A 13,062-nucleotide genomic window follows, 5' to 3' on the forward strand; every position below is an offset into this window, starting at 1 on the left:
CACAGCGGGAGTTAGCACCAGTGATGAGCAGGAGCGTCTCTTAAATCAAGCAGGACTCCACTACAGTGCTTTTTTCTGTCTCCCCAAGCACCTTTCTTGGGAGAAAATGCACCTCAACCATCAGCCCTGGGTGAAAGTTGATAACCGTACCCAGTGACAATGGAGATGTAAAACCCCTCAGCTGTGGGTAAAGGTAGATATGCATTTCCAGATTTAAGGGAGAAGTAAAACGGATTTGGTGAAGGCGTCAAGCTTTTTCTCAGGCTAGATGAATCAGGGGCTTATCGTTACATGGTTTGTGTGCTACACAAAATTCCACTGAGCCTCTAAAAAATTTGCATGCCTAAAGAAGTTATGCACGTGAACCTACAATGCAAGCAGACAACTGAGTCCATACAGTTTTCTGGTAACCTGCCTGGAAAAGTTCCCAGAATATGTATTTGTTTATATATTTATTTTATGTATTTACTTATAATCTGTGATGTACTTGCATTCATCTAAGGACATTCATCTAACTCCAGCTTTCTGAAGGGGACTTCTGCATAATGCTTTGAGAACATGGAGGTCTATTCTTCTCATATACTGTCCGTGGATCCTGGCAAGACTGTCATGAACTTAAGTATTTGAATCATCCTGTGACGTCAGTGGTCCATCTATGTAAATAAGGATGAGTGCGAGCATTTGCAGGAACAGGGCTAAGGAGCCCCTCAGAGATGGTGTCTTTACATTAAATGTTTGTAATGCTTATAAAATAAATCAGAACTGTCTGCCTTCTTTCCTCTCTCTGCAGGCCTCGACCTACCAGGGAGATTTCTCTTTGCAATCTTGACTCTGATGGTGTTAATTGCCAATCTGGTGTTTATAGAGGAAGTGGTCTATATCTACAGGAAAATCCCCTCCTCCAAAAGGTCAATCATCATTTGGATTAATGCTGCAGCTCCAGTAAGTTGTCACGGAAAAGAGATAAAATTGCATGTTGAAAATAGGGAGTTCCCTGAAAATCCACATGAACCTGCTTTATCTTTGGCCTTCATACAGCCCTCCTCCCTTTCTCTGTAGGTGATCGCCACTACTTCGTGCATTGGCATGTGGATTCCTCGCTCAACAATATTTACAGATTTCACAGCAGCAGTGTGAGTATTCTGCTTGTTTCTAGACATTGCCCCAAACCATGAATTTCTTCCCTTTAAACATCTGCTGCTCTTGGTAAATACAGTAATTTTGTAAATTTAACAACTTAGTAATTTTTGGTTTGAGTAGAAATCTCTTGGCAGCTCTTTTCTGGGAGGTGGAGAATGCTGAAGAAGTTCCTAGTACTACAGTCCACCCATGTGGGAACCTCAGTATGAAAGATCTGTGACTCGCATGTAATTGATCCCTCAGACTGACAGTAGTTTTGAGGCAGCAACTCTTTTTCCTCTCGCTGCATGTCATGTGGAGTGAGATTCTGACATGTGACGACTTCTTTGCACTTTTACTAATCATCAGCCGTGGAGATCTGTTATTAATGGTGGCAAGTGAACCTCCAATGAGTATATCAATGTAAAAATGCTCCACAGTAGTCCTGATAAGAGCACTTTCTCTATAAGCCTGACAGCTCTGACATACACACAGTGGAGGGAGAAATGTGGTCCTTGCTTTCTGGAGATGGTGGCACAACCCTGGTAGGCAGAGCTAGGTGGGGGCAACACTGTGGCTTTGGGCACTCCACAGCTGATTTTGTGATGATTTTGGAACTCATTGCAGGACAGTATCACAGACTCTCATGAATGGCCTCACGTCATGTTACACTGCATTTACTAAGAGAGTAGAGTAAAAAAGGAGGGAAAACTCAGTAGCAGGGAACAGTTAGCATGCAGCAGTTTCTGAAGGTAGTGCAAATTGACAGAAACTTCCAAGGAGCCAGTCCTGTGGCACTTCAAGCCTATTTGAATCCCCACCTCCTCCCTTACCCAAGCTGCAGGTTTCCATCCCCTCAGTTGCATGAGCTGCTGCTCAGTCTCCAGCTGCAGGAAGGTGGTGCAGCTAAAGACCTCTTTTTTTTTTTTTGGTGAGTTTGGATTTCAGTGAGTTGGTTCCCTAGATCTTTTTGGGCCAGGGAGGAAAGGGCGGTTGCACCATCTGGAGTTGCTGGGAAGGGCTAAGAATATGCAGCTGGTAAGGGAGGGAGAGGTGGGGTTGCAGCAGTCAGTTTGGCTACAGAGGAACCACACCCTGACTGGGCCAGCACAGTCGATGATAGCTCTGACGATATATGTCTGAACCTAGCAATGATTGTGGTTGTTTGGTTTATTTATTTTATTTTATTTTTTTTTAGAGGAGGAAGAGAACTTTTTCTAAAATGTTTGGACCAGGCAGGACTAGATAACTGATGGAAAAATATGGCCATAATAACTTGGGCCAGAAAAGGCTGTGCTTTAATAATGACTCTGCCACCATCCACCACTGCAGCTTTGGGAGGATCCAGTCCTCCAAGGTGATGGAAAGCAGAAGGTTTTCCACAGCTCGTGCTAGAATTTTTGTTGATTTCAAAGCACAAGCTGTAAAAGCTCTGGACAGAAGGTGGCACTGGCCTGCACAGGTGAACAAGATACACCCAGGCAAATCCAACCTGGCATTTTCTTCTTCTCCTAGATTTTTTGCCATAGTTATCCACAAGTTCCTGATGATGATGATTAAAGAATGTGGAGGTCAAAAGCTGCTCCTCAGGCGGTTTGAAAATGATCACTTCAAGATCAGCACCGGCCCCTGCTGTTGCTGCTGCCTCTGCCTCCCGCGTGTGCGCATCACTAGGTGAGTTGCCCTTTAAGATTTCCCAGCTGGAAAATGGCTGCTGGCATTCAGCCAGCTTGGCAAGGCCAGCCTTACAGCAAAGGGCCTCCTCGCTTCCCGAAATTCAGTCTCAAGCTGTTTCTTTTAAACAGTGCCATCACTTCAGGGCTGTACACCAACACTCATTTATTTAGTTTTTATAATGCAGAATTTTGTGTAAGAGTCAAGAGCATGAGCTGTCCCAGTTTAACGCAGTGCAGTGTTCCCACCCATAGTGATGTTGAGCACTGTGGTGTCTCCCCAGCTAATCCCATCCTCTTCCAAAAAAGCATTTCTACAGTAATCAGTGGTGTGTGGGAGGAGGAACGTCTGCACTAGAAAATGTAATGAGTGAGATTTCAGTTACTTTTCATTCCAGAAGGGAACAGATGTCTCCAAACTGGGTATTTTTCAAATGCAGAATTGTCAAATTGAGGCTGTCTTGAAAGAAAATTTCTCTTCCTTTGGTGAGATGGAAATGTTTCATTCTGATTTTTACTTTAGATTAAAATAATTTCTAGAACAAAAAATGGATGTAATTCCTGGAAAGCTTTGATCTCAATGAAACTGCATTGCCTGGTGAGGCAAAAGCAAGGATTATCTTCTACTAAACTTAATGCTCCTCTGAGAAGTGGAGTGAGGATGGAGGGCTGCACCTATGGAGACAATACACTGTGCCACAAACCCTGCCTGGCTCCTCCTCTGGCTGGTGTCACCCTGTCCTTCACAGGCTGCTCCGTGGCCTGGAAAGCTCATGTGTTTCCCAGGGCTTTCCTGCTGGCACAGAGTACGAGAACATTTCTCTCATTGAAAGCAGAAGCTGGAGGACTGAATGTGCAAGACAGGGACTTTTTCTATGAGGGCCTGGACACTGTTATCAGAGGGATCTTGAGGACTTTGTGGTCTGGTTAAATGAAAGTGACAAAGAGAATACAGCGTAGTGGTTTGTGATGCATTTGCAAAAATTTGTATTTTTTATGGTAACAATTCTTCCTTAAACAGCCTCATTTGGTATTAGAATGTAAACTCTTGTTACCATCATTTTATTTTAATGGAATAACACAAACTATTTACATGGAAAGGGCACCAAGAAGAATATGTAGTAAGCCAACTGAAAAATGTACCCCCAAAAAATGGGTGTAATACAATGATGTAAAAGCAGCAACTACTGATTTGGATCTAAATGAGTCCTACTAATTTTCACGGACCTTGTTTCAGGCTCATTTCAGCAGTGCGAGCTGAAGAAATGCCACAGGACAGAGCTGTGCTATAGATCTAACGTATCACCAGTACGTTTATTTTTCCTTCCACATCTGTCACCTATAGGTTGTCATAGCTGGGAGCTTGGGAGAAGATCCTCTACTATGCTCTACTGTTGGCCAGACCCATGACAGCTTATGCAGGATGATATTAGCTGATCATACTAACTGCTTGCAGGAGCTTGGTAGTGCCTACTACTGCTGGGAGGAAGGATGGCTGTCTGTTTTGTGTTTTTTTTTTTTTTAAAAAAAAAAAGGCTTTTTGCTCTGCAGATGGCATGGGGCTCCTCTCCTGTGTCCGTAGCACTGGGAAACCCATCTGCTGTCTCTGCTTCTGACTTCTAGCCTTTTCCCACTACTGGGTACAATTTTCTTGAAATATGAGCAAGCTATACCAGAGAAAGGTCAGTCTCATATTCCTCCTGTAGGTATCTCCTGGGGATAGAAGGAGCTACTCCAAGGGAGGGATTAATTCTTTCTAAAAGTTGTGTACTATCAAGCAGTCCTTGGAAAGCTAAGAGTCACAGGAGATGGACGATGCAAAGTAACAAGATACAGTAACGAGTGAGGTGAGGTGTGGCAGAAGAGGTCTGGTGGTCCAGAAAGATAGACCTCCGCTGACAAGGGAACCAACATCAAACTGGTGTTGCAGTGACTGCACGGATTGTCCTATTATCCTTTGAAGCCCTTTGGGAATAAGGGATCTTTGAAATGGCACACACATTCAGTGACTGGTCAGCTGCAGGCCTTTCCACAGGGGTTTGTGCTCTTCATAATGCTCTGGTTATTGGCTGTATTCATGGAGCAATTCCTGCAATTCCTGGTTCATGGCTATATCGCATAGCATACTAACTGGCAGCTTCTTGTCTGCTGAGGCATCTCTGGTGGCAGTCTCAAGGGCTCAAGGAGCTGCAGTGAAGACAAGATTGACAGTATGGTAAATAATACACAGTCATACAGTACAGTGTGGGCCAGCTGTAGCAGCCACAGCTTGTCCTTCTGAAGGCTGAAGCAGAATTCAGGTCAGTCAGTGTTTATACCCGGTTAGAAAGTGCATCTGCCCCTTTCCTGGTGGCCCTTAGTGCTGGCCAACCAGGTCACTGGCTATGGGCTGTGGTCTGGAGCCAGTTCATACTGACAGAATTAAGGAAATCCCCAACTGTGCTGTTCCTTGTGCAGTTTGCCAAGAGAAAGATAGTTCCTTTCTTCTTTTAGTGTACAGAGGAGTGAAAACAGATGCTTACATGGGAGTGTTCATGGTGCCCTGAAGAAGTAGCAGTGGTACTAGGCACGTTTTCACCTAGGGCTGTATAATTCCCTTTCTTCATCTACCACAGGACTAGGAAATGCCTGGACGGGAGGGATGAATTACCCACTTTCATCAGAGAACTGGAACAATAAAGCAACAAGGCAAGAGTGAGCAGCATTAGTGGCCAGAAACCAGTTATGCTGCTACTGGTTCTCTGGTAGCTTCGGGGCAGAGAAAGACATCAGGGTTTGCCCGGCCTTGGTTAGTATGTAACTGCTGCAGAACAGGAAGGGTGCTATTTTGTGGAGACTTTACTAAATAAACACTCGGTAATTCTTGGAAATATTTTCTAATCTTGCAGCTGTTCCTCCCCAGATTTTAGCCATGTGCTACAGGAGTGGAAAACGTTTTGCAGTTAACAGTATCAAAAAAATGTTATTAAGGTTGCTAATAAGGTCTTTGCCTATGTGGGTTGTTTTGTGTTTTGTTTTGTTTTTTTTTGGCCAGGCGAACTCTCTTTTGGCTGAAGCTGGGCACCTTACAGTTTGCTTTCTTTCGACCCGTGCTCATGTTTTTATCAATAGTGCTTTGGACTAATGGCAATTACACCCTTTCCAATGTAAGTAAACATTTTAATCAGAGATGGTCAATGAAATCCTTAGGTTTTAGGGTTGATGTTAGTATCTTAGCCTCCAACTAAACTGTAAAATCTGGGAGCACTTCCAAGTGACTCCTTACTGTATTCTTTTGAGACCCTGAAGCATATAATTCCTGCCTTCCCCCAGACTTTCCTTTCCCTAGCTTCTCTTGGAAAGAAACTGGGCATCAGGGTGGGTTGGGCATCAGAATATGCTTCAATGTTTCCCAGGTTGTAAGGTTAGAATAGCAGGACTGCAAGTACCCCGTGGGGTGTGCCTGCCCTGTGTTCCACAAGGTACAGCCTTAAGAAACAAGTATATGTACTGGCATCTAAACAGGAAGTCTGACTCTTATGTTTTACTGCAAATTGTGGTGGGTTTTCTGTCTGTGCAAAGTAGAAGAGATAGTACTGTACTTCTGCTTTGTACACTGCAAGCTGCAGGATGATGGAGTAGTCTGTATCTGTTAATTTTGCACCTCTTGGAGAAGTCAGATTAAAGGTTTTATTTTGTTGTTTTGTATAAAATAAATTACTCGACTCAACTGTCATGCTGAATATGCTCTTATGAGCTGCTGAGCATTCCCAGGTGCTGTTTGGGTTAGATTGAGGGGTTGTGTCACATGTTACCTTCCCAGGCTGCACAGACTTACATGTCTGTACCTGCTGGGCGACAGCACTGTGCTCGGAGACCACCTGGTACTGTGCAGTTTCCCCATGCAAACCTCAGCAACTGCTGCCGCCATCAGCTTTCATGGAGATAGCAGCAAACATTTTAATGTCTGCATCATCCAGTTCACAACTTCTCCCTGGAAATAGTAAAATACACTATAAAGTTTTATAGGTATGCTTCTTTGATTTGCTTCTCAGTTATATCCCAAAGGAGCTGCAATATGGATTAACTGCTTCGTTGGTGTCCTCACCATTCTTGCTCTGTGGCCAGTTGCAATCATGTTTTTACAAGTTAAAACTGTCCTTACCTGTAAGAAGATCATCCCAAAGTTTGCTCTTTATCAGGTGAGACGTTTAATAATTCCAACAAGAATTTCTCTTAACTGCTTAACACTCTTTTCAACAAAGGACCAAGAAACACAGAGAAATACAGAATTTTTTTCCCCACATCAAATACCCTGTGCAAAGGCATATTTTTACCCGATTAAAGCTGCATCCTTTTGAAGCAGTCTCCTTGGCTGCTCTTCAGTCTCAGCTTGAGCCAATTTACCTCTAGTCTCTCAGGAGTGCTGGAGATGTGGAAGCCACGTAAAACCCATTTATTGTTAGACAGCTGAAATCAAAAAAGCACCTTCTGTGGGGCTTGAAGGAAGCTTTGTAGATGCAATATTCTGAAATATAATGTTAAAATACAGGTGTGTGCTTCTAAAACTAGGAGAGGATGTGTAGCAATGTGTGGGTGGCTGTTGTTTGAACTGTTTCAGCATGCCACTGTGTTCTGTTTTGACAATAATTTTCTTGGCCATTCTGCACTTCAGAGTTAGATAATAACGAAAATACTGGCTGGGAATCATTAAATAGTAAGGAACAGAACCAGATAGGTTAGACTGAAAAAGCCCAGGGACAAGGCTTTTCCACATCACCCTGAGTAGAGCACGATGGAATCCTTGGATATGCATCCTCCTTGAACAGGCTGGTGCATGAAGGTAAGTAAATTACTCTGCTAAGTAAATTGTTAAGCACTTATAAATGCAATAGGCAGGAAAGTCACACCTACAGATCTGCATTAGGGGGAATCCAGGTTTAGGATGGGAAAATCTGTCAGCACAAGGGTTATACACTCAGGCAGTTACACCAGCAGCTGGAGAGACACTTTGGTATCTGCAAGGCAGTGAAGGCCTAGCTCAGGGGAAGGCAGGTAATACCGTGCCTAAGTGATTGCTGCTCAACCCGAGCTGCAAAGCGTCCTTCAGCCCTGCTGGCAAAGCAGCCAGCCTCATGTAACCTGAGGAGCACAACATCTCCCTGCTGTGGCAAAAAGAGGTGACAACAGAAAAAACGTTCTTGGAGTCCTTCTTCCACTAAGGGAGAACATAAGCTCACAGGTCAGATTAACGGGAAGTTTTAAAAATATTGTTACCTATTATTTGGAGCTCAGGATTGTTTAAAATTCCAGCTGGCACATCTGTGTATACCACACCTTCCAAACGAAGGGCTGAGAAGAAATGCTTTTCAGAGGCTTAATTTAATACTCCCATTCTGAGCAATATCATTCTGACCTAAAGATGAATTCTGCAGAATGGCAGACAGCCTGCTGGTAGGTGGGAGGAGAGGGAGAGCAAGAAAGGAGGAATAAGGTAAAGGAGGGTCTCTTATGAAAGTAGAATTGTGTGAACTATAAACTGCTTTCTGGTAGCTAAGGCATCTGCTTTGTCTTTCTGGTGCAGTTTATTCTCATACTGAACAACCTGCAGACAGCTATTATCAACATCTTGGCCACACGAAGAATCATTCCCTGTGCCCCACCACTCTCCTCCTCAGCAAGAGGAGCATGTAAGTTCTCTTGGGAAGGATGTTCTTAATTTGCTTATAGAGATGCCAGTTCAGTGTTGCTAACTGATGTCTGGTGTTTTCCCCAAATACTAATTTCCTGGGACCATGTAGCTTTTGGAGAAACTTGTTTTTTATTTAGAAAACAATAACAAAATGTTTATAGCTGTCATAGTTACAGATGAGAGGAAAATAAATCAGCAAGCATAATGGCCATTAAATCTCTTGCATTTTGGATGCATAACTTATTGCATGTTTATTGGTGGGCATGCAGACTGTAGTTCTGAAGTGATTTTATTGCTGAGTGTGAGAGATACTCTGTAATCAGGACAGGATGGTAAAGTTTGTTCCTTTTGCACAGATGAGAATTAATAAGCCAGTGTTGAGGTTTGAGGTCAAGGCCACCCCCAGAACCATAACAGATGCTCTCTGTTAACTGCCACCTGCCCCGAAAGGGTGTAAGGGAGAGGGACTTATCAATTAGGAAAGAAAAGGAAAACAGCTTTAATACTATCACTAATAATAATAATAGTAATAATAATAAAATAGAATATGCACAAATGTATACAAAATCAGTACCGAACCCCATTCCCTCCTGATGGCAACATGTCACCACTACCTCTGGCTGGGGAGCAGCCCCTGGGGAAGGGGGTCCCAGGCTGGACTCAGCCATTGGGCATAGGAGCTGAATTCTGGAACTCAGTTCAGGAACACAGGACTCAGGATCAACGGCAGGATGGAGGAAGTCCTCCTCAGGTGCCGGCCACTCCCGGAGCAGCTGAAGATGAGCAAGAAGGCGGAAGGGCGATGGCAGGGCTTGCCCCTCCTGATCTTTCAGATTTACTGGATATGATGGCTGTGGGATGGGATATCCCACTGGGAAATCTTAGGGTCCGTTATCCTGCCTGCTCCCCCCCACAGGTGCAGCTTTATTTTCTGCTCCCCTCTGTGTGGTACACAAGCTTAGCAGTGGCCTTGGTCTGCACACCGATCCCTGGTAGTAAACATGGAGTGTTATCATTGCTTAAAGCAGGCAGTCTGCAAAAATATGCTGCTAACTTCAGACAAAGCAGTTAATTAGAAGTAGATTTAGCTGAAAAGTTAAATCATTGAACAGGACCAGCTCTGTTCTACCCCAAACCAGGACAGCCAGGTAGTCCTCTTGTGTCTGATAGTAATTTCCTTCTTTTGGGGGCTTTTCTTTGCCTCTTTTTTTTTTTCTTTTCTTTTTTTTTTTTTTTTTCCTTTTGGCAGATGTGACCCATCAGCTCCTCATCATGGAAATGTTTCTAATAACCCTAATCTCAAGGGTGGTCTATCGGAGAAGATACCATGACCTAGAGCCTCCAGAATGTATGGCTGAAGAAGCTGGGGCCAACAAGCAGACTCCTAAGACTATGCTGAATGGCACAGTTAGTGAAGATGGATTGCCAAAGTTTTAGAATCCCTTTGTGGTCCTGTTCTGCAGGAGCTTGAAGCTCAGCCTCAGGAGTGTGTATATTCTTGCACCACACGTAGCCACTGTCCGTGTCAGAACAAGTTCTGACATAAATGCCTGTGAGCTGTAGTACTGAAAGGACCACTAGAGGAAAGATAACCCCATTTATTCTCCAGTGACATATACATGGTGTGATTGTTTTCATACCATGTAATTTAGTAAGGTTTCATGCCATGTGCTTTTAAGCTGTTACTGAGCACTTGATAGCCAAACTATCTCACAGTGTGATTTTATTTTTATTTTTTAGCTATTAGAATGGCTACAATTTAGAGTTAAACCAAAGTCATTCTTGCTCATCTCTTCTGACTTTTAAAAACCTTATTTCAGCCTGAATTATTGTCATATGTGGAACACAGCATTTGCTCATCCTTCATCCATTAAAATGTATCAGCTCTCACTCTGTGCCATGAGCTCACCATAGCTAATTCTGATCAGTAAATGCGCTTGCATATGTTTGTGATGAAATCTCCAAACCTGTCTGGGCTCTGCACCTACAGAAATGATGATGTCCTTAGGGCAAGACTTTTTACATTCCTTGGCAATTCACTTCCTAATGTGGTAAATACACAGTTGCTGTTTGTGACTGGCAAGATGTTCTTCCTAGGGATGTCAGATTCTCTGTCACTAGTCTGGAAAAAGAAAGTTAGAGCCTGAGATGTCTTCTGACACTGGTCTATGATGTTGTGTGGTGCTTTGGTTCTCAGCTTGGAAAATGGGAATAATGATACTCAGGAACCTTGCACTAATGGTGGCTGTGGGGGCTAAGAGCAATCAACAGGAATGTCAGGGATGTTGGTCAGCAGTGGCTGAACATGAGCTAGAAGTGTGTCCAGGTGGCCAAGAAGGCCAACAGCATCTTGGCTTTTGTCAGAAGTATTGTGGCCAGCAGGACTGCTTAGTTTGGATATTAGGAAAGAAATTCTTCACTGAAAGCATTGTCAGGCACTGGAACAGGCTCCCCCAAAAAGTGATGGAGTCACCATCCCTGGAGGTATTTAAAAGACATGTAGAAGAGGACTTACAGATCTTGGTTTAGCGGTGGACTTGGCAGTTAGGTTAATGGTTGGACTCAATGATCTTAAAGGTCTTTTCCAACCTAAATGATTCTGTGATTCTATGATTCTATGGACTCTCTTTCAAGAAATTCTTAGCTCCTCAGCTTCTTCACCACAAATCTGACCTGTCCAGGCATCCAGTTGGACTTCAAGTATTACAGGATCTTTTCAATTCACACCCATTGCTCTGTTTTGTAGAAATCTGTTTTTTTACTTTTTTGTAAATGATCATGATGTTCTCAGATGGACCTAATGGCTTTGGTTTAGCTTCCTATAATTTATAAAATGATACTGTGTGTAGTAAGCATTTGGATATTCTGTTTGTTGGGACAGGAGGTGCAGTACCATATCCTAGCACTTGTCTGCCCTTATCTAGTCTGATACCTAGAAGTAAATACACGGTCCACGCAGCAAGAATGCTTATTCAACATGTAGGTTGGAAAAATGTTTCATGTTAATCATGTCTTTTACCTATATTGCATCAAATATAACTTCATCAGAGCAAAGCTAGGCAGATAAGTGTCATAGAATAGTTTGGTTGGAAGGGACCTTTAAAGGTCATCAAGTCCAACTCTCTCTGCAGTGCGCAGGGACATCTTCAACTAGATTGGGTTACTCAGAGCCACGTTCAACATGACCTTGAAAGTTTCCAGGGATGCGGCAACCTCTCCCAGTGTTTCACCTCCCTCACTGTAAAAAACTTCTTCCGTACATCTAGCCTAAATCTACCCTTGTTTACTTTAAAACCATTACCTCTTGTCCTGTCACAACAGGCCCTGCTATCAAGATGGTGCCCATTTTTCTTGTAGGCCTCCTCCAAGTGTTCAAAGACTGCAGTAAGGTCTCCCTGGAGCCTTCTCTTCTCCAGGCTGAACAACCCCAACTCTCTCAGCCTTTCTTCATAGGAGAGGTGCCCCAGCCCTCTAATCATTTTTGTGGCACTCCTCTGAACCTGCTTCAGTAGATAGCAGGGCTTTATTTTTAATTTACATTGAATTTTTAGAAAATGCTTTCTGTTTGGGAATTGGTGGAAAACGAAGTATTCTGAAAACACTGAACTGTCTGGAAGTAGAAAACAGTTGTGAATTAAATGAAATGTTTTCTTCTTCCTGAAGATTGAGATGAGAAATATTTTCTTTAACATTTGAAAGATTCCATTATAGTAGAAAAGTTGAACTATTTTTGTTTTGAAATTGCTGAAACAGTTTTTGTATTTAATCTTTTCTAAGCAGTCTGTTAATACAGATTCTTGAACTGCATTAATGTGACAGAATCTGCACTTTTCTCTGGAAAAATAATTCAGGTGAAAATTTTCACTCTCCATTAGTGTGTCAGTAGAATTAACTAGGATCAGCTAACATTTCTAGCATGAGAAGTCTTCTTAATGTATTCTAGAATTATGGCTATTAGCATATTTCTAATGTTGCTTTACAACAGTGTAGTCTAGGCCACAGGTACGTAAGTAGACTTGCAGAGAAGTACTTAATTTAATAATGGCATTGGGGATGGCTGGCTGTGAGTTCCAGCAGCTTCAACACTGGAAAATAAAATATTCTGAGTTGGTAAGGAATCTTTGTGAATTGCTGAGGAAGATAATTTTAATTACTAGAACAAATGAGATGAATGAGCATTACTGGCAGACACTTTCTGCAGTTCTGCGAGGGGCATGCCTTGGGGGGGATCTGTGCCATGGAAGAGCAGATCCACATGCCACAGCATGGCCAGTGCATTCCGAAATAGATGGAGGGTATGGAGAAGTCGTCTCTAGGTTCAGCAAAGGCAGCTGCTGGAGCACAGCAAGAGTCTTTGCTCCTCACTGTTGGTCTGGTATCTGTTGCATCTCTGAAGTGCCTGTTAAACACATCTTCTAAACCTTGGCATGATCCAGCCACAGGTCTCACTCGGTGCTGTGCTTGTGGATAGACATTTAATATTTTTTATGATCTTCATCTGACATAACTGAGCAATAAAAAGTACTGTGGTGATTGTCAAATGGACTTCAGATATGGCAGTGAAGATGTTTCTTTTTACTATGTACAGTCATGGAGGTC

General features: G+C 43.0%; 1 protein-coding gene across 1 annotated transcript; it reads left to right on the forward strand.

Moving 5' to 3' along the window:
• Positions 1 to 790: 790 nt before the first annotated feature.
• On the forward strand, positions 791 to 9,900 carry LOC103769779 (organic solute transporter subunit alpha-like; the record flags this gene model as incomplete). The annotated part of the gene is made up of 7 exons (XM_008937014.1): positions 791 to 942; positions 1,060 to 1,133; positions 2,635 to 2,793; positions 5,827 to 5,938; positions 6,827 to 6,973; positions 8,356 to 8,461; positions 9,713 to 9,900. Coding segments are annotated over 7 exons (938 nt in total), but the record flags the coding sequence as incomplete, so codon positions are not given.
• Between the last annotated feature and the right edge of the window lie 3,162 nt (positions 9,901 to 13,062).

Source organism: Merops nubicus, unplaced genomic scaffold (genome assembly GCF_000691845.1).
Source record: "Merops nubicus isolate BGI_N331 unplaced genomic scaffold, ASM69184v1 scaffold13703, whole genome shotgun sequence".
Classification (NCBI taxonomy): Eukaryota; Metazoa; Chordata; class Aves; order Coraciiformes; family Meropidae; genus Merops; species Merops nubicus.